Raw genomic sequence first — 22,646 nt, 5'->3', positions numbered from 1 at the left:
CATGTTATAACCAGGACTATCACACTACACCGCGTAGACACCATGTTATATCCAGGACTATCACACTACACCGCGTATACGTCATGTTATATCCAGGACTATCACACTACACCACGTATACGCCATGTTATATCCCGGACTATCACACTACACCGCGTATACGCCATGTTATATCCAGGACTATCACACTACACCGCGTATACACCATGTTATAACCAGGACTATCACACTACACCGCGTATACGCCATGTTATATCCAGGACTATCACACTACACCGCGTATACACCATGTTATAACCAGGACTATCACACTACACCGCGTATACGCCATGTTATATCCAGGACTATCACACTACACCGCGTATACGCCATGTTATATCCAGGACTATCACACTACACCGCGTATACGCCATGTTATATCCCGGACTATCACACTACACCGCGTATACGCCATGTTATATCCCGGACTATCACACTACACCGCGTATACACCATGTTATATCCAGGACTATCACACTACACCACGTATACGCCATGTTATATCCCGGACTATCACACTACACCACGTATACGCCATGTTATATCCCGGACTATCACACTACACCGCGTATACGCCATGTTATATCCAGGACTATCACACTACACCGCGTATACACCATGTTATATCCAGGACTATCACACTACACTGCATATACACCCTGTACTGAACTTCAAAACATAAACACACCACACACCCTACAACCACCGGACACCGCTACAACACACACAGACCACCGGACACCGCTACAACACACACAGACCACCGGACACCGCTACAACACACACAGACCACCGGACACCGCCACAACACACACAGACCACCGGACACCGCCACAACACACACAGACCACCGGACACCGCCACAACACACACAGACCACCGGACACCGCCACAACACACACAGACCACCGGACACCGCCACAACACACACAGACCACCGGACACCGCCACAACACACACAGACCACCGGACACCGCCACAACACACACAGACCACCGGACACCGCCACAACACACACAGACCACCGGACACCGCCACAACACACACAGACCACCGGACACCGCCACAACACACACAGACCACCGGACACCGCTACAACACACACAGACCACCAGACACCGCTACCACACACACAGACCACCAGACACCGCTACCACACACACAGACCACCAGACACCGCTACCACACACACAGACCACCGGACACCGCTACAACACACACAGACCACCGGACACCGCTACAACACACACCCCAACACCTGATGAGGTACCAGCCGCAGGAGAACATCTCCTCCAACAGCTACAACATGGCGTCCGACACATGTAAGACAGGAAGGACTCCGCCTCGTACCTGTGGGGTGAGCCTCGTCCACACGTCTTTCAGCCGCACGCTCCTCACCTCCCAGATCACTGTCAATGAGACAAAAGAGAAACGTCACCCCAAAAATCACCCGACACAGACTGGTGAACAGAGCGAGAGTCGCCCACATACAAACTTCCCAGAAGTGCAAAGGGAAGACAGAGCTGCGCCCCCTTTGAAGTTGGGGTGAGTGGGGGTGGAGGGGAAGGAGACTGGAAGGGGGAGGGGCCTCGCTGTGTGTCGTCTTCAGACGGCATGTGAGATTGCCATCAGGGGCTGAGAACACCGTGCCTCACGCCTCGCCCCAGACAACATGGCCGACAGGTGGCACCGGCCCGCGCCATCCCCCCAGGTGCCAGCAGCAATGAGTCATGTGACTGCGGTGCCATCTGCATGACACAGGAGTTTCTGGGACAGGGAGGCTCCTGCTAAACTGGTGTGAGGGCACCGTCCCGAGTCACAGGGCAGGAATCTTAATGACCAGAATCTGCCCTGTAATTATAGGAGAGGGCCGGGAGGGGGCCCCGCGGGGCGAGAACGGGGCCAACAGATCCGGGGCACGCCCTCCATTCAAAGCTGTGAAAATGCCAGGCAGGCGAGGGGTATTAAACGGGTCCTGGGGAGGCGCCAGTTGGCAAAGGCTCAGGACCGCTCAGGTGCCGCGTAACCGGCCTTAACCACTTCACCACCAAACCCAGCGCACCAACAAAATCCCATTACAACAGAGGATGGCAGATGCTGTGCGACGGGCATTCACCTGCCTAGAGTGTGAGCTCCTCAGCCCAGGGGTGCCCCCAGTGTAGAGTGCCAGCTCTATGGCCACTGTCTGGGTAACTGCCGAAGGGTTAATAAGACCTCACTCCTCTCGGCCACCACCCTGGGGCGCCAGCAGCAGGTGGGGAGGAAGGTGATAGCCCAGTGCCCAGGTGCACTCAGACCCCCTCCCCCACCTGACAGAAGTGGCGGGCGGGGCGCCTTCTTTTATGGTGGCAGCTTGAAGGACTTTGCTCGGATTGTCCTGCCGCTCCCATCCAGGGGCTCATAACAACCCCCTGAACCAAGATAGCACCCGGCCTCCCCACCCCCACCCTGCGCAGCAAGGGTCATAGTAACCACACGCCACAACCACCGGGTGTCACCGAAGGGGCCGGGGACCCCGACATGTGACAGAGTGATCGGGTCACCCCTGTACCCGACATGTGACCCCCTATTACAGCAGTGATCGGGTCACCCCTGTACCCGACATGTGACCTCCTATTACAGCAGTGATCAGGTCACCCCTGTACCTGACATGTGACCTCCTATTACAGCAGTGATCAGGTCACCCCTGTACCTGACATGTGACCTCCTATTACAGCAGTGATCAGGTCACCCCTGTACCTGACATGTGACCTCCTATTACAGCAGTGATCAGGTCACCCCTGTACCTGACATGTGACCTCCTATTACAGCAGTGATCGGGTCACCCCTGTACCTGACCTGTGACCTCCTATTACAGCAGTGATCAGGTCACCCCTGTACCTGACATGTGACCTCCTATTACAGCAGTGATCAGGTCACCCCTGTACCTGACATGTGCCCCCCTATTACAGCAGTGATCAGGTCACCCCTGTACCTGACATGTGCCCCCCTATTACAGCAGTGATCAGGTCACCCCTGTACCTGACATGTGACCCCCTATTACAGCAGTGATCGGGTCACCCCTGTACCTGACATGTGACCTCCTATTACAGCAGTGATCAGGTCACCCCTGTACCTGACATGTGACCTCCTATTACAGCAGTGATCAGGTCACCCCTGTACCTGACATGTGACCTCCTATTACAGCAGTGATCGGGTCACCCCTGTACCTGACATGTGACCTCCTATTACAGCAGTGATCGGGTCACCCCTGTACCCGACATGTGACCTCCTATTACAGCAGTGATCAGGTCACCCCTGTACCTGACATGTGACCTCCTATTACAGCAGTGATCGGGTCACCCCTGTACCTGACCTGTGACCCCCTATTACAGCAGTGATCGGGTCACCCCTGTACCTGACATGTGACCTCCTATTACAGCAGTGATCAGGTCACCCCTGTACCTGACATGTGACCTCCTATTACAGCAGTGATCGGGTCACCCCTGTACCTGACATGTGACCTCCTATTACAGCAGTGATCAGGTCACCCCTGTACCTGACATGTGACCTCCTATTACAGCAGTGATCGGGTCACCCCTGTACCTGACATGTGACCTCCTATTACAGCAGTGATCAGGTCACCCCTGTACCTGACATGTGACCTCCTATTACAGCAGTGATCAGGTCACCCCTGTACCTGACATGTGACCTCCTATTACAGCAGTGATCAGGTCACCCCTGTACCTGACATGTGACCTCCTATTACAGCAGTGATCAGGTCACCCCTGTACCTGACATGTGACCTCCTATTACAGCAGTGATCAGGTCACCCCTGTACCTGACATGTGACCTCCTATTACAGCAGTGATCAGGTCACCCCTGTACCTGACATGTGACCTCCTATTACAGCAGTGATCAGGTCACCCCTGTACCTGACCTGTGACCTCCTATTACAGCAGTGATCAGGTCACCCCTGTACCTGACATGTGACCTCCTATTACAGCAGTGATCAGGTCACCCCTGTACCTGACATGTGACCTCCTATTACAGCAGTGATCGGGTCACCCCTGTACCTGACCTGTGACCCCCTATTACAGCAGTGATCGGGTCACCCCTGTACCTGACATGTGACCTCCTATTACAGCAGTGATCAGGTCACCCCTGTACCTGACATGTGACCTCCTATTACAGCAGTGATCGGGTCACCCCTGTACCTGACATGTGACCTCCTATTACAGCAGTGATCAGGTCACCCCTGTACCTGACATGTGACCTCCTATTACAGCAGTGATCGGGTCACCCCTGTACCTGACATGTGACCTCCTATTACAGCAGTGATCAGGTCACCCCTGTACCTGACATGTGACCTCCTATTACAGCAGTGATCAGGTCACCCCTGTACCTGACATGTGACCTCCTATTACAGCAGTGATCAGGTCACCCCTGTACCTGACATGTGACCTCCTATTACAGCAGTGATCAGGTCACCCCTGTACCTGACATGTGACCTCCTATTACAGCAGTGATCAGGTCACCCCTGTACCTGACATGTGACCTCCTATTACAGCAGTGATCAGGTCACCCCTGTACCTGACATGTGACCCCCTATTACAGCAGTGATCAGGTCACCCCTGTACCTGACCTGTGACCCCCTATTACAGCAGTGATCAGGTCACCCCTGTACCTGACATGTGACCTCCTATTACAGCAGTGATCAGGTCACCCCTGTACCTGACATGTGACCTCCTATTACAGCAGTGATCGGGTCACCCCTGTACCTGACATGTGACCCCCTATTACAGCAGTGATCGGGTCACCCCTGTACCTGACATGTGACCTCCTATTACAGCAGTGATCAGGTCACCCCTGTACCTGACATGTGACCTCCTATTACAGCAGTGATCAGGTCACCCCTGTACCTGACCTGTGACCTCCTATTACAGCAGTGATCGGGTCACCCCTGTACCTGACATGTGACCTCCTATTACAGCAGTGATCAGGTCACCCCTGTACCTGACATGTGCCCCCCTATTACAGCAGTGATCAGGTCACCCCTGTACCTGACATGTGCCCCCCTATTACAGCAGTGATCAGGTCACCCCTGTACCTGACATGTGACCCCCTATTACAGCAGTGATCGGGTCACCCCTGTACCTGACATGTGACCTCCTATTACAGCAGTGATCAGGTCACCCCTGTACCTGACATGTGACCTCCTATTACAGCAGTGATCAGGTCACCCCTGTACCTGACATGTGACCCCCTATTACAGCAGTGATCAGGTCACCCCTGTACCTGACCTGTGACCTCCTATTACAGCAGTGATCGGGTCACCCCTGTACCTGACCTGTGACCTCCTATTACAGCAGTGATCAGGTCACCCCTGTACCTGACATGTGACCTCCTATTACAGCAGTGATCGGGTCACCCCTGTACCTGACATGTGACCTCCTATTACAGCAGTGATCGGGTCACCCCTGTACCTGACATGTGACCTCCTATTACAGCAGTGATCAGGTCACCCCTGTACCTGACATGTGACCTCCTATTACAGCAGTGATCAGGTCACCCCTGTACCTGACATGTGACCCCCTATTACAGCAGTGATCAGGTCACCCCTGTACCTGACATGTGACCTCCTATTACAGCAGTGATCAGGTCACCCCTGTACCTGACATGTGACCTCCTATTACAGCAGTGATCAGGTCACCCCTGTACCTGACATGTGCCCCCCTATTACAGCAGTGATCGGGTCACCCCTGTACCTGACATGTGACCTCCTATTACAGCAGTGATCAGGTCACCCCTGTACCTGACATGTGACCCCCTATTACAGCAGTGATCAGGTCACCCCTGTACCTGACATGTGCCCCCCTATTACAGCAGTGATCAGGTCACCCCTGTACCTGACATGTGCCCCCCTATTACAGCAGTGATCAGGTCACCCCTGTACCTGACATGTGACCTCCTATTACAGCAGTGATCAGGTCACCCCTGTACCTGACATGTGACCTCCTATTACAGCAGTGATCAGGTCACCCCTGTACCTGACATGTGACCTCCTATTACAGCAGTGATCGGGTCACCCCTGTACCTGACATGTGACCTCCTATTACAGCAGTGATCAGGTCACCCCTGTACCTGACATGTGACCTCCTATTACAGCAGTGATCAGGTCACCCCTGTACCTGACATGTGACCCCCTATTACAGCAGTGATCGGGTCACCCCTGTACCTGACATGTGACCCCCTATTACAGCAGTGATCGGGTCACCCCTGTACCTGACATGTGACCTCCTATTACAGCAGTGATCGGGTCACCCCTGTACCTGACATGTGACCTCCTATTACAGCAGTGATCAGGTCACCCCTGTACCTGACATGTGCCCCCCTATTACAGCAGGCAGATTCACCCTGGGCAGCAGCGGGCACACAGGTGGTATAGGCAGGAAATGTAAAGCAGACGATTCCTGCAGCCGACCCCTCCCCCATCATCTGCCCCCAGGATAAAGGGGGTGCAGGTAGACTAAGTAAACACAACGCCCTGTTGGCGCAGAGCACCAGGATCCTGGCAGGGCAGCCCCCCCTTCACGCTGGCACCCATCCACAAGAAAGCTTATGTTTACCCACAAGAGACAAAGAGTTGAAGGGGGAGGGCTGACACCTCACCGCAGCCTGACAACCCCCAGACAGCCACGTCACCCGAGCAGAAAAGGGGAAACGTGACCACGGCTCATGTGACAGCACTCTACTAGATTGCAAGCTCTGCAGCCAGGAAGGGTGGGGGGGCTGAAACATCGTGCTAGGGGCGGGCACTGACCATCAGACGGGAGGGGGAATCCTGAGTCAGACCCCGAAATCACAAGACACATCCACCCCCCGCACAGGGGACATTGAAAAGAGGACCCCCCCGAATAAAGGACATGAAAAACAAGGACCCCCCCCCGCACAGGGGACATTAAAAAGAGGACCCCCCCGAATAAAGGACATGAAAAACAAGGACCCCCCTCCTCTGTATAGGGGATGTTAAGGCCCTTATAGGTAACATTATCAAGAGGACGCTGGAGCCCCCCATAGGTAACACTATGAAGAGGGCGCTGGAGCCCCCCATAAGGAACACTATGAAGAGGACGCTGGAGCCCCCCATAGGTAACACTATGAAGAGGACGCTGGAGCCCCCCATAGGTAACACTATGTAGAGGATGCTGGAGCCCCCCATAGGTAACACTATGAAGAGGACGCTGGAGCCCCCCCATAGGTAACACTATGAAGAGGACGCTGGAGCCCCCCATAGGTAACACTATGAAGAGGACGCTGGAGCCCCCCATAGGTAACACTATGAAGAGGACGCTGGAGCCCCCCATAGGTAACACTATGAAGAGGACGCTGGAGCCCCCCATAGGTAACACTATGAAGAGGACGCTGGAGCCCCCCCATAGGTAACACTATGAAGAGGACGCTGGAGCCCCCCATAGGTAACACTATGAAGAGGACGCTGGAGCCCCCCCATAGGTAACACTATGAAGAGGACGCTGGAGCCCCCCATAGGTAACACTATGAAGAGGACGCTGGAGCCCCCCATAGGTAACACTATGAAGAGGACGCTGGAGCCCCCCCCCCATAGGTAACACTATGAAGAGGACGCTCCCCCGTCCAGCTGCGTACAGAGCAGTGCCAGCAGAGAGGGGGCGGCAGGGCTGAGGAGACGCCGCTGCTCTCTGTTTGTCTGGGAGGACCCTAGAAACCAAATATCAAGAGAGCCGGAGCGAGCGAGCACCGAGCAAACAGTCAGATAAGAGGAGGAGGGGCCCCGGCCCACCCCGCACCCCCCACAGATAAGGGCACACAGTGCTAATCACAGTCAGGGGCCACAACCAGTACTGGGGGGACACTAATGACTGTGACACACAGGGAGATGAGGGGACACTAATGACTGTGACACACAGGGAGATGAGGGGACGATAATAACTGTGACACAGGAGGAGATGAGGGGACACTAATGACTGTGACACAGGGAGATGAGGGGACACTAATGACTGTGACACACAGGGAGATGAGGGGACGATAATAACTGTGACACAGGAGGAGATGAGGGGACACTAATGACTGTGACACACAGGGAGATGAGGGGACACTAATGACTGACACACAGGAGGAGATGAGGGGACACTAATGACTGTGACACAGGGAGATGAAGGGACACTAATAACTGTGACACAGGAGGAGATGAGTGGACACTAATGACTGTGACACAGGGAGATGAGGGGACACTAATGACTGTGACACAGGGGGGGATATGAGGGGACACTAATGAGTGACACAGGGAGATGAGGGGACACTAATGACTGTGACACAGGGAGATGAGGGGACACTAATGACTGTGACACAGGGAGATGAGGGGACACTAATGACTGACACAGGAGGAGATGAGGGGACACTAATGACTGTGACACACAGGGAGATGAGGGGACACTAATGACTGTGACACAGGGAGATGAGGGGACACTAATGACTGTGACACAGGGAGATGAGGGGACACTAATAACTGTGACACAGGAGGAGATGAGTGGACACTAATGACTGTGACACAGGGAGATGAGGGGACACTAATGACTGACACACAGGAGGAGATGAGGGGACACTAATGACTGTGACACAGGGGAGATGAGGGGACACTAATGACTGACACACAGGAGGAGATGAGGGGACACTAATGACTGACACAGGGAGATGAGGGGACACTAATGACTGACACAGGGAGATGAGGGGACACTAATGACTGTGACACAGGAGGAGATGAGGGGACACTAATGACTGTGACACAGGGAGATGAGGGGACACTAATGACTGTGACACACGGGGAGATGAGGGGACACTAATGACTGACACAGGAGGAGATGAGGGGACACTAATGACTGTGACACACGGGGAGATGAGGGGACACTAATGACTGTGACACAGGAGGAGATGAGGGGACACTAATGAGTGACACAGGAGGAGATGAGGGGACACTAATGACTGACACAGGAGGAGATGAGGGGACACTAATGCCTGTGACACACAGGGAGATGAGGGGACACTAATGACTGACACACAGGAGGAGATGAGGGGACACTAATGACTGTGACACAGGGAGATGAGGGGACACTAATGACTGTGACACAGGAGGAGATGAGTGGACACTAATGACTGACACAGGGAGATGAGGGGACACTAATGACTGACACACAGGGAGATGAGGGGACACTAATGACTGTGACACAGGGAGATGAGGGGACACTAATGACTGTGACACACGGGGAGATGAGGGGACACTAATGACTGTGACACAGGGGAGATGAGGGGACACTAATGACTGTGACACAGGAGGAGATGAGGGGACACTAATGAGTGACACAGGAGGAGATGAGGGGACACTAATGACTGTGACACAGGGAGATGAGGGGACACTAATGACTGACACAGGAGGAGATGAGGGGACACTAATGACTGACACAGGGGGAGATGAGGGGACACTAATGACTGTGACACAGGGAGATGAGGGGACACTAATGACTGACACAGGAGGAGATGAGGGGACACTAATGACTGTGACACAGGGAGATGAGGGGACACTAATGACTGACACACAGGAGGAGATGAGGGGACACATGACTGTGACACACAGGGAGATGAGGGGACACTAATGCCTGTGACACACGGGGAGATGAGGGGACACTAATGACTGACACAGGAGGAGATGAGGGGACACTAATGACTGTGACACAGGGGGGAGATGAGGGGACACTAATGACTGTGACACACGGGGAGATGAGGGGACACTAATGACTGTGACACACGGGGAGATGAGGGGACACTAATGACTGTGACACACGGGGAGATGAGGGGACACTAATGACTGTGACACAGGGAGATGAGGGGACACTAATGACTGTGACACACAGGGAGATGAGGGGACACTAATGACTGACACAGGGAGATGAGGGGACACTAATGACTGACACAGGGGGAGATGAGGGGACACTAATGACTGTGACACAGGGGGAGATGAGGGGACACTAATGACTGACACAGGGAGATGAGGGGACACTAATGACTGTGACACACAGGGAGATGAGGGGACACTAATGACTGACACAGGGGGAGATGAGGGGACACTAATGACTGACACACAGGGAGATGAGGGGACACTAATGACTGTGACACAGGGGGGAGATGAGGGGACACTAATGACTGACACAGGAGGAGATGAGGGGACACTAATGACTGTGACACAGGGAGATGAGGGGACACTAATGACTGACACAGGGGGAGATGAGGGGACACTAATGACTGACACACAGGAGGAGATGAGGGGACACTAATGACTGTGACACAGGGAGATGAGGGGACACTAATGACTGTGACACACGGGGAGATGAGGGGACACTAAGGACTGTGACACAGGGAGATGAGGGGACACTAATGACTGACACAGGGAGATGAGGGGACACTAATGACTGACACAGGGGGAGATGAGGGGACACTAATGACTGACACAGGGGGAGATGAGGGGACACTAATGACTGTGACACAGGGGGGAGATGAGGGAACACTAATGACTGACACAGGAGGAGATGAGTGGACACTAATGACTGTGACACACAGGAGGAGATGAGGGGACACTAATGACTGTGACACAGGGAGATGAGGGAACACTAATGACTGACACAGGAGGAGATGAGGGGACACTAATGAGTGACACAGGAGGAGATGAGGGGACACTAATGACTGTGACACAGGGAGATGAGGGGACACTAATGACTGACACACAGGAGGAGATGAGGGGACACTAATGACTGACACAGGGAGATGAGGGGACACTAATGACTGTGACACACGGGGAGATGAGGGGACACTAATGACTGTGACACACGGGGAGATGAGGGGACACTAATGACTGACACAGGGGGGGAGATGAGGGGACACTAATGACTGTGACACACAGGAGGAGATGAGGGGACACTAATGACTGTGACACACGGGGAGATGAGGGGACACTAATGACTGACACAGGGGGGGAGATAAGGGGACACTAATGACTGTGACACAGGGAGATGAGGGGACACTAATGACTGACACACAGGAGGAGATGAGGGGACACTAATGACTGGGACACACAGGGACACACAGGGGGATATGAGGGGACACGAATGCCTGTGACACAGGGAGATGAGGGGACACTAATGACTGTGACACAGGGGGAGATGAGGGGACACTAATGCCTGTGACACACGGGGAGATGAGGGGACACTAATGACTGACACAGGGGAGATGAGGGGACACTAATGACTGTGACACAGGGAGATGAGGGGACACTAATGACTGTGACACAGGGAGATGAGGGGACACTAATGACTGTGACACAGGAGGAGATGAGGGGACACTAATGACTGTGACACAGGGAGATGAGGGGACACTAATGACTGTGACACAGGGAGATGAGGGGACACTAATGACTGTGACACAGGGGAGATGAGGGGACACTAATGACTGTGACACAAAGGGAGATGAGGGGACACTAATGACTGTGACACAGGAGGAGATGAGTGGACACTAATGACTGACACAGGGGAGATGAGGGGACACTAATGACTGTGACACAGGGAGATGAGGGGACACTAATGACTGTGACACAGGGAGATGAGGGGACACTAATGACTGTGACACAGGGAGATGAGGGGACACTAATGACTGTGACACAGGAGGAGATGAGGGGACACTAATGACTGTGACACAGGGGAGATGAGGGGACACTAATGACTGACACACAGGAGGAGATGAGGGGACACTAATGACTGTGACACAGGGAGATGAGGGGACACTAATGACTGTGACACAGGAGGAGATGAGGGGACACCACTGACTGTGACACAGGGAGATGAGGGGACACTAATGACTGTGACACAGGAGGAGATGAGGGGACACTAATGACTGACACAGGAGGAGATGAGGGGACACCACTGACTGTGTGGCCCCCACATAGTATTCGGGCAGGAAAGGGTTACTGAGGCGAGGCTGGCGGTAAGTTGTCGGCCTCCGCCCGGCCGCGCCCCGCTCACTGATCCGACTGGTTCTCCGTCATCGTCCTGACAATCCTGCAGGCCGCCCTGTTAAGTAGGACAGGTGGGCACACACCCCTCCCCCGCCTTCCTGGTGCCTGCTCCCCCCACGCCCTTCTGTCAACTTACACACCGTATCACGTGCGGGGCCGCAGACACCGCGTCCCATCAGGTGCGGGGCCGCAGACACCGCGTCCCATCAGGTGCGGGGCCGCAGACACCGCGTCCCATCAGGTGCGGGGCCGCAGACACCGCGTCCCATCAGGTGCGGGGCCGCAGACACCGCGTCCCATCAGGTGCGGGGCCGCAGACACCGCGTCCCATCAGGTGCGGGGCCGCAGACACCGCGTCCCATCAGGTGCGGGGCCGCAGACACCGCGTCCCATCAGGTGCGGGGCCGCAGACACCGCGTCCCATCAGGTGCGGGGCCGCAGACACCGCGTCCCATCAGGTGCGGGGCCGCAGACACCGCGTCCCATCAGGTGCGGGGCCGCAGACACCGCGTCCCATCAGGTGCGGGGCCGCAGACACCGCGTCCCATCAGGTGCGGGGCCGCAGACACCGCGTCCCATCAGGTGCGGGGCCGCAGACACCGCGTCCCATCAGGTGCGGGGCCGCAGACACCGCGTCCCATCAGGTGCGGGGCCGCAGACACCGCGTCCCATCAGGTGCGGGGCCGCAGACACCGCGTCCCATCAGGTGCGGGGCCGCAGACACCGCGTCCCATCAGGTGCGGGGCCGCAGACACCGCGTCCCATCAGGTGCGGGGCCGCAGACACCGCGTCCCATCAGGTGCGGGGCCGCAGACACCGCGTCCCATCAGGTGCGGGGCCGCAGACACCGCGTCCCATCAGGTGCGAGGCCGCAGACACCGCGTCCCATCAGGTGCGAGGCCGCAGACACCGCGTCCCATCAGGTGCGGGGCCGCAGACACCGCGTCCCATCAGGTGCGGGGCCGCAGACACCGCGTCCCATCAGGTGCGGGGCCGCAGACACCGCGTCCCATCAGGTGCGGGGCCGCAGACACCGCGTCCCATCAGGTGCGGGGCCGCAGACACCGCGTCCCATCAGGTGCGGGGCCGCAGACACCGCGTCCCATCAGGTGCGAGGCCGCAGACACCGCGTCCCATCAGGTGCGAGGCCGCAGACACCGCGTCCCATCAGGTGCGAGGCCGCAGACACCGCGTCCCATCAGGTGCGAGGCCGCAGACACCGCGTCCCATCAGGTGCGAGGCCGCAGACACCGCGTCCCATCAGGTGCGAGGCCGCAGACACCGCGTCCCATCAGGTGCGAGGCCGCAGACACCGCGTCCCATCAGGTGCGGGGCCGCAGACACCGCGTCCCATCAGTTGCGAGGCCGCAGACACCGCGTCCCATCAGGTGCGAGGCCGCAGACACCGCGTCCCATCAGGTGCGAGGCCGCAGACACCGCGTCCCATCAGGTGCGAGGCCGCAGACACCGCGTCCCATCAGGTGCGGGGCCGCAGACACCGCGTCCCATCAGGTGCGGGGCCGCAGACACCGCGTCCCATCAGGTACGGGGCCGCAGACACCGCGTCCCATCAGGTGCGGGGCCGCAGACACCGCGTCCCATCAGGTGCGGGGCCGCAGACACCGCGTCCCATCAGGTGCGAGGCCGCAGACACCGCGTCCCATCAGGTGCGAGGCCGCAGACACCGCGTCCCATCAGGTGCGGGGCCGCAGACACCGCGTCCCATCAGGTGCGAGGCCGCAGACACCGCGTCCCATCAGGTGCGAGGCCGCAGACACCGCGTCCCATCAGGTGCGAGGCCGCAGACACCGCGTCCCATCAGGTGCGAGGCCGCAGACACCGCGTCCCATCAGGTGCGGGGCCGCAGACACCGCGTCCCATCAGGTGCGGGGCCGCAGACACCGCGTCCCATCAGGTGCGGGGCCGCAGACACCGCGTCCCATCAGGTGCGGGGCCGCAGACACCGCGTCCCATCAGGTGCGGGGCCGCAGACACCGCGTCCCATCAGGTGCGAGGCCGCAGACACCGCGTCCCATCAGGTGCGGGGCCGCAGACACCGCGTCCCATCAGGTGCGGGGCCGCAGACACCGCGTCCCATCAGGTGCGGGGCCGCAGACACCGCGTCCCATCAGGTGCGGGGCCGCAGACACCGCGTCCCATCAGGTGCGGGGCCGCAGACACCGCGTCCCATCAGGTGCGAGGCCGCAGACACCGCGTCCCTTCAGGTGCGAGGCCGCAGACACCGCGTCCCTTCAGGTGCGAGGCCGCAGACACCGCGTCCCTTCAGGTGCGAGGCCGCAGACACCGCGTCTCATCAGGTGCGAGGCCGCAGACACCGCGTCCCTTCAGGTGCGAGGCCGCAGACACCGCGTCCCATCAGGTGCGAGGCCGCAGACACCGCGTCCCATCAGGTGCGAGGCCGCCCCACATCCTATAATGCCCCCCATATTGTGTGAGGGAGATGAATATTTTACAGGGAGGGGGAGGACATCGTCTCAGTAATGCAGGAAGCTCATGAAATATGCAGGCGGCACTTTCTGACATTCCAGCACTCAGGTCACCAATCATCTGCTATCCAGAGGTCAGACTGGGGTGCACCACACACAGGACTATAACAACCATGCATAGCCACGCCCACTGCAAGACTCCTCCCACAGCACTGTCTCATTAGGAAAATGCCCAAAAGTATCATCTCACACGCCCATTATAGGGGGTCACCACACAGAGGAGGGTCCTACAACTACCGGGGTCACCGCACAGAGGAAGGTCCTACAACTACCGGGGTCACCGCACAGAGGAGGGTCCTACAACTACCGGGGTCACCACACAGAGGAAGGTCCTACAACCACCGGGGTCACCACACAGAGGAAGGTCCTACGACCACCGGGGTCACCACACAGAGGAAGGTCCTACAACTACCGGGGTCACCAGACAGAGGAAGGTCCTACAACCACCGGAGTCACCACAGAGAGGAAGGTCCTACGACCACCAGGGTCACCTCACAGAGGAGGGTCCTACAACTACCGGGGTCACCACACAGAGGAAGGTCCTACAACCACCGGGGTCACCGCACAGAGGAAGGTCCTACAACCACCGGGGTCACCACACAGAGGAAGGTCCTACAACTACCGGGGTCACCACACAGAGGAGGGTCCTACAACTACCGGGGTCACCACACAGAGGAAGGTCCTACAACCACCGGGGTCACCGCACAGAGGAAGGTACTACAACCACCGGGGTCACCACACAGAGGAAGGTCCTACAACTACCGGGGTCACCGCACAGAGGAGGGTCCTACAACCACTAAGTCGCCGCACAGAGGAGGGTCCTACAACTACCGGGGTCACCGCACAGAGGAGGGTCCTACAACTACCAGGGTCACCTCACAGAGGAGGGTCCTACAACTACCGGGGTCACCGCACAGAGGAGGGTCCTACAACTACCGGGGTCACCGCACAGAGGAGGGTCCTACAACTACCAGGGTCACCGCACAGAGGAAGGTCCTACAACTACCGGGGTCACCGCACAGAGGAGGGTCCTACAACTACCGGGGTCACCACAGAGAGGAAGGTCCTACAACCACCGGGGTCACCACACAGAGGAGGGTCCTACAACTACCGGGGTCACCACACAGAGGAGGGTCCTACAACTACCGGGGTCACCGCACAGAGGAAGGTCCTACAACTACCGGGGTCACCGCACAGAGGAGGGTCCTACAACTACCGGGGTCACCACACAGAGGAAGGTCCTACAATCACCGGGGTCACCACAGAGAGGAAGGTCCTACAACCACCGGGGTCACCACAGAGAGTAAGGTCCTACAACTACCAGGGTCACAGCACAGAGGAGGGTCCTACAACTACCGGGGTCACCGCACAGAGGAAGGTCCTACAACTATCGGGGTCACCACACAGAGGAAGGTCCTACAACTACCGGGGTCACCGCACAGAGGAGGGTCCTACAACTACCGGGGTCACCACACAGAGGAAGGTCCTACAACCACCGGGGTCACCACACAGAGGAGGGTCCTACAACTACCGAGGTCACCGCAGAGAGGAGGGTCCTACAACTACCAGGGTCACCTCACAGAGGAGGGTCCTACAACTACCGGGGTCACCGCACAGAGGAGGGTCCTACAACTACCGGGGTCACCGCACAGAGGAGGGTCCTACAACTACCAGGGTCACCGCACAGAGGAAGGTCCTACAACTACCGGGGTCACCGCACAGAGGAGGGTCCTACAACTACCGGGGTCACCACAGAGAGGAAGGTCCTACAACCACCGGGGTCACCACACAGAGGAGGGTCCTACAACTACCGGGGTCACCACACAGAGGAGGGTCCTACAACTACCGGGGTCACCGCACAGAGGAAGGTCCTACAACTACCGGGGTCACCGCACAGAGGAGGGTCCTACAACTACCGGGGTCACCACACAGAGGAAGGTCCTACAATCACCGGGGTCACCACAGAGAGGAAGGTCCTACAACCACCGGGGTCACCACAGAGAGTAAGGTCCTACAACTACCAGGGTCACAGCACAGAGGAGGGTCCTACAACTACCGGGGTCACCGCACAGAGGAAGGTCCTACAACTATCGGGGTCACCACACAGAGGAAGGTCCTACAACTACCGGGGTCACCGCACAGAGGAGGGTCCTACAACTACCGGGGTCACCACACAGAGGAAGGTCCTACAACCACCGGGGTCACCACACAGAGGAGGGTCCTACAACTACCGAGGTCACCGCAGAGAGGAGGGTCCTACAACTACCGGGGTCACCTCACAGAGGAGGGTCCTACAACCACCGGGGTCACCGCAGAGAGGAATGTCCTACAACCACCGGGGTCACCGCACAGAGGAAGGTCCTACAACTACCGGGGTCACCGCACAGAGGAGGGTCCTACAACTACCGGGGTCACCACACAGAGGAAGGTCCTACAACTACCGGGGTCACCACAGAGAGGAAGGTCCTACAACCACCGGGGTCACCACAGAGAGGAAGGTCCTACAACCACCGGGGTCACCACAGAGAGGAAGGTCCTACAACTACCGGGGTCACCGCACAGAGGAGGGTCCTACAACTACCGGGGTCACCGCACAGAGGAGGGTCCTACAACCACTAAGTCCCCGCACAGAGGAGGGTCCTACAACTACCGGGGTCACCGCACAGAGGAGGGTCCTACAACTACTAAGTCCCCGCACAGAGGAGGGTCCTACAACTACTAAGTCCCCACACAGAGGAGGGTCCTACAACTACCGGGGTCAGCGCACAGAGGAGGGTCCTACAACTACCGGGGTCACCTCACAGAGGAGGGTCCTACAACTACCGGGATCACAGCACAGAGGAGGGTCCTACAACTACCGGGATCACAGCACAGAGGAGGGTCCTACAACTACCAGGGTCACAGCACAGAGGAGGGTCCTACAACTACCGGGGTCACAGCACAGAGGAGGGTCCTACAACTACCAGGGTCACAGCACAGAGGAGGGTCCTACAACTACCGGGGTCACAGCACAGAGGAGGGTCCTACAACTACCAGGGTCACCGGACAGAGGAGGGTCCTACAACTACCAGGGTCACAGCACAGAGGAGGGTCCTACAACTACCGGGGTCACAGCACAGAGGAGGGTCCTACAACTACCAGGGTCACCGCACAGAGGAGGGTCCTACAAGCAGTAAGTCCCCGCACGGCCCACTAATCCTGGGTGACCCCCACGTACGGAGGTTCTCATGCAATAGCTGAGCGTGTTGCGCGGCGCGGGCGGAGGTCCCCAGGCCCCAGGATAATGAGAGCATCTCCCGCTGTTCAGCGATTTCTCTCCCATTTCATCATCTGTAATCTCCCTCCCCCCGGGGACCCCCGCACATCCGACCAGGTCCCAGAGTTCACTCACAGGGACCCCGGGGCCATCACACACAGGAGCCGAAAGCACTCTGCACCCCGAAATCTGTGGGGGGTCTGTACTACTGAGCATTAACCCCTTCCTGGTCAGACGAGTTCTGGGCATCTCTGATAATCACCCCACAGGACATCGGATCTCATTCATCTGGAGCTTGCTGCTTCATGAACAGAATGCCAGGAGCGCAGTGAAGACTGACACACAGGAGAGCCGGGCAGTAGCCGGCAGTACACACATGGCTGAGCGGTGTGTCGTCGCTCATTACCGCCGCACGCCCTCCACACTAATCTCATCAGCCAGAAAAACACAACTAATGACAGCAGCAGAGAATCTGGAGAGTCACCTGGAATGTGCCCCGGCCAGTCCGCCTCATCAACCGCCATGGAGGGGCATCCCGGGCCACAGAGCTGACACTTCACCAGCACAACAAGATGAGTCAGCAGGTGCAGCCGTCCCCGCTCATGAGGAAATGGAGAGGTGGTGGTGTGCTAATCAGCCGCTCGTTATCTGTACGCAGCCCGGCCGCGGCACACAGGGGTCCCCACAGTGCAGCCTGTGCCTTTAAGACGCCCATCAGCTGGCAACTTCCTTATCTGAGGCTGAGGGTGTGAGGAACCCACAGGGCCGTGTCCACACAGTACATGTCACAGGCCGTGTCCACACAGTACATGTCACAGGGGCGTACAGGCCGTGTCCGCACAGTACATGTCACAGGCCGTGTCCGCACAGTACATGTCACAGGCCGTGTCCGCACAGTACATGTCACAGGCCGTGTCCGCACAGTACATGTCACAGGCCGTGTCCACACAGTACATGTCACAGGCCGTGTCCGCACAGTACATGTCACAGGGGCGTACAGGCCGTGTCCGCACAGTACATGTCACAGGCCGTGTCCACACAGTACATGTCACAGGGGCGTACAGGCCGTGTCCGCACAGTACATGTCACAGGGGCGCACAGGCCGTGTCCGCACAGTACATGTCACAGGCCGTGTCCACACAGTACATGTCACAGGCCGTGTCCGCACAGTACATGTCACAGGGGCGTACAGGCCGTGTCCGCACAGTACATGTCACAGGGGCGTACAGGCCGTGTCCGCACAGTACATGTCACAGGGGCGTACAGGCCGTGTCCGCACAGTACATGTCACAGGGGCGTACAGGCCGTGTCCACACAGTACATGTCACAGGCCGTGTCCACACAGTACATGTCACAGGGGCGTACAGGCCGTGTCCGCACAGTACATGTCACAGGGGCGCACAGGCCGTGTCCGCACAGTACATGTCACAGGGGCGTACAGGCCGTGTCCACACAGTACATGTCACAGGCCGTGTCCACACAGTACATGTCACAGGGGCGTACAGGCCGTGTCCGCACAGTACATGTCACAGGCCGTGTCCGCACAGTACATGTCACAGGCCGCGTCCGCACAGTACATGTCACAGGCCGTGTCCACACAGTACATGTCACAGGCCGTGTCCACACAGTACATGTCACAGGGGCGCACAGGCCGTGTCCGCACAGTACATGTCACAGGCCGTGTCCACACAGTACATGTCACAGGGGCGCACAGGCCGTGTCCGCACAGTACATGTCACAGGGGCGTACAGGCCGTGTCCGCACAGTACATGTCACAGGGGCGTACAGGCCGTGTCCACACAGTACATGTCACAGGCCGTGTCCACACAGTACATGTCACAGGGGCGTACAGGCCGTGTCCGCACAGTACATGTCACAGGGGCGCACAGGCCGTGTCCGCACAGTACATGTCACAGGCCGTGTCCACACAGTACATGTCACAGGCCGTGTCCGCACAGTACATGTCACAGGGGCGTACAGGCCGTGTCCGCACAGTACATGTCACAGGGGCGTACAGGCCGTGTCCGCACAGTACATGTCACAGGGGCGTACAGGCCGTGTCCGCACAGTACATGTCACAGGGGCGTACAGGCCGTGTCCGCACAGTACATGTCACAGGCCGTGTCCACACAGTACATGTCACAGGGGCGCACAGGCCGTGTCCGCACAGTACATGTCACAGGGGCGCACAGGCCGTGTCCGCACAGTACATGTCACAGGGGCGCACAGGCCGTGTCCGCACAGTACATGTCACAGGCCGTGTCCACACAGTACATGTCACAGGCCGTGTCCGCACAGTACATGTCACAGGGGCGTACAGGCCGTGTCCGCACAGTACATGTCACAGGGGCGTACAGGCCGTGTCCACACAGTACATGTCACAGGCCGTGTCCACACAGTACATGTCACAGGGGCGTACAGGCCGTGTCCGCACAGTACATGTCACAGGGGCGTACAGGCCGTGTCCGCACAGTACATGTCACAGGGGCGTACAGGCCGTGTCCGCACAGTACATGTCACAGGCCGTGTCCACACAGTACATGTCACAGGCCGTGTCCGCACAGTACATGTCACAGGGGCGTACAGGCCGTGTCCGCACAGTACATGTCACAGGGGCGTACAGGCCGTGTCCACACAGTACATGTCACAGGCCGTGTCCGCACAGTACATGTCACAGGGGCGTACAGGCCGTGTCCGCACAGTACATGTCACAGGGGCGTACAGGCCGTGTCCACACAGTACATGTCACAGGCCGTGTCCGCACAGTACATGTCACAGGGGCGTACAGGCCGTGTCCGCACAGTACATGTCACAGGGGCGTACAGGCCGTGTCCGCACAGTACATGTCACAGGGGCGTACAGGCCGTGTCCACACAGTACATGTCACAGGCCGTGTCCACACAGTACATGTCACAGGGGCGTACAGGCCGTGTCCGCACAGTACATGTCACAGGGGCGCACAGGCCGTGTCCGCACAGTACATGTCACAGGCCGTGTCCACACAGTACATGTCACAGGCCGTGTCCGCACAGTACATGTCACAGGGGCGTACAGGCCGTGTCCGCACAGTACATGTCACAGGGGCGTACAGGCCGTGTCCACACAGTACATGTCACAGGCCGTGTCCACACAGTACATGTCACAGGGGCGTACAGGCCGTGTCCGCACAGTACATGTCACAGGGGCGCACAGGCCGTGTCCGCACAGTACATGTCACAGGCCGTGTCCGCACAGTACATGTCACAGGCCGTGTCCACACAGTACATGTCACAGGCCGTGTCCGCACAGTACATGTCACAGGGGCGCACAGGCCGTGTCCACACAGTACATGTCACAGGCCGTGTCCACACAGTACATGTCACAGGGGCGTACAGGCCGTGTCCGCACAGTACATGTCACAGGCCGTGTCCACACAGTACATGTCACAGGCCGTGTCCGCACAGTACATGTCACAGGCCGTGTCCGCACAGTACATGTCACAGGGGCGTACAGGCCGTGTCCGCACAGTACATGTCACAGGGGCGTACAGGCCGTGTCCACACAGTACATGTCACAGGCCGTGTCCGCACAGTACATGTCACAGGGGCGTACAGGCCGTGTCCGCACAGTACATGTCACAGGGGCGTACAGGCCGTGTCCGCACAGTACATGTCACAGGGGCGTACAGGCCGTGTCCGCACAGTACATGTCACAGGCCGTGTCCGCACAGTACATGTCACAGGCCGTGTCCGCACAGTACATGTCACAGGCCGTGTCCGCACAGTACATGTCACAGGCCGTGTCCGCACAGTACATGTCACAGGCCGTGTCCGCACAGTACATGTCACAGGCCGTGTCCGCACAGAACATGTCACAGGCCGTGTCCGCACAGTACATGTCACAGGGGCGTACAGGCCGTGTCCGCACAGTACATGTCACAGGGGCGTACAGGCCGTGTCCACACAGTACATGTCACAGGCCGTGTCCGCACAGTACATGTCACAGGCCGTGTCCGCACAGTACATGTCACAGGCCGTGTCCGCACAGTACATGTCACAGGCCGTGTCCGCACAGTACATGTCACAGGCCGTGTCCGCACAGTACATGTCACAGGGGCGTACAGGCCGTGTCCGCACAGTACATGTCACAGGCCGTGTCCGCACAGTACATGTCACAGGCCGTGTCCGCACAGTACATGTCACAGGCCGTGTCCGCACAGTACATGTCACAGGCCGTGTCCGCACAGTACATGTCACAGGCCGTGTCCGCACAGTACATGTCACAGGCCGTGTCCGCACAGTACATGTCACAGGCCGTGTCCGCACAGTACATGTCACAGGCCGTGTCCGCACAGTACATGTCACAGGCCGTGTCCGCACAGTACATGTCACAGGCCGTGTCCGCACAGTACATGTCACAGGCCGTGTCCGCACAGTACATGTCACAGGGGCGCACAGGCCGTGTCCGCACAGTACATGTCACAGGCCGTGTCCGCACAGTACATGTCACAGGGGCGTACAGGCCGTGTCCGCACAGTACATGTCACAGGGGCGTACAGGCCGTGTCCGCACAGTACATGTCACAGGCCGTGTCCGCACAGTACATGTCACAGGGGCGCACAGGCCGTGTCCGCACAGTACATGTCACAGGCCGTGTCCGCACAGTACATGTCACAGGGGCGCACAGGCCGTGTCCGCACAGTACATGTCACAGGCCGTGTCCGCACAGTACATGTCACAGGCCGTGTCCGCACAGTACATGTCACAGGCCGTGTCCGCACAGTACATGT

The 22,646-nt window shown here is 57.9% G+C and overlaps 1 protein-coding gene across 4 annotated transcripts in view; it reads right to left on the bottom strand.

Annotated features, from left to right (window-relative positions):
- Window positions 1-22,646, bottom strand: part of ZBTB7B (zinc finger and BTB domain containing 7B) — a 53,091-nt gene that overhangs the window by 18,714 nt on the left and 11,731 nt on the right. For 2 of the 4 annotated variants that reach the window (XR_005774720.1, XM_040411155.1), the window contains exons 1-2: window positions 18,363-18,575; window positions 1,390-1,448 (exon numbers count right to left, since the gene is read on the bottom strand). The exons of 1 other annotated variant lie outside the window; for it this stretch is intronic. Coding sequence is in view for 1 of the 3 variants with exons in the window: in XM_040411155.1 (XP_040267089.1) it covers window positions 1,390-1,448; window positions 18,363-18,402 (99 nt within the window). In the remaining 2 variants the exon portion in view is untranslated. Of the gene's footprint in view, window positions 1-1,389; window positions 1,449-18,362; window positions 18,576-22,646 lie in introns of those variants that run through there. One more of the 4 variants, XM_040411156.1, reaches the window with a different exon arrangement.

Source organism: Bufo bufo, chromosome 11 (genome assembly GCF_905171765.1).
Source record: "Bufo bufo chromosome 11, aBufBuf1.1, whole genome shotgun sequence".
NCBI lineage: Eukaryota > Metazoa > Chordata > Amphibia > Anura > Bufonidae > Bufo > Bufo bufo.
This window is presented reverse-complemented; position numbering and strand designations above follow the sequence as displayed.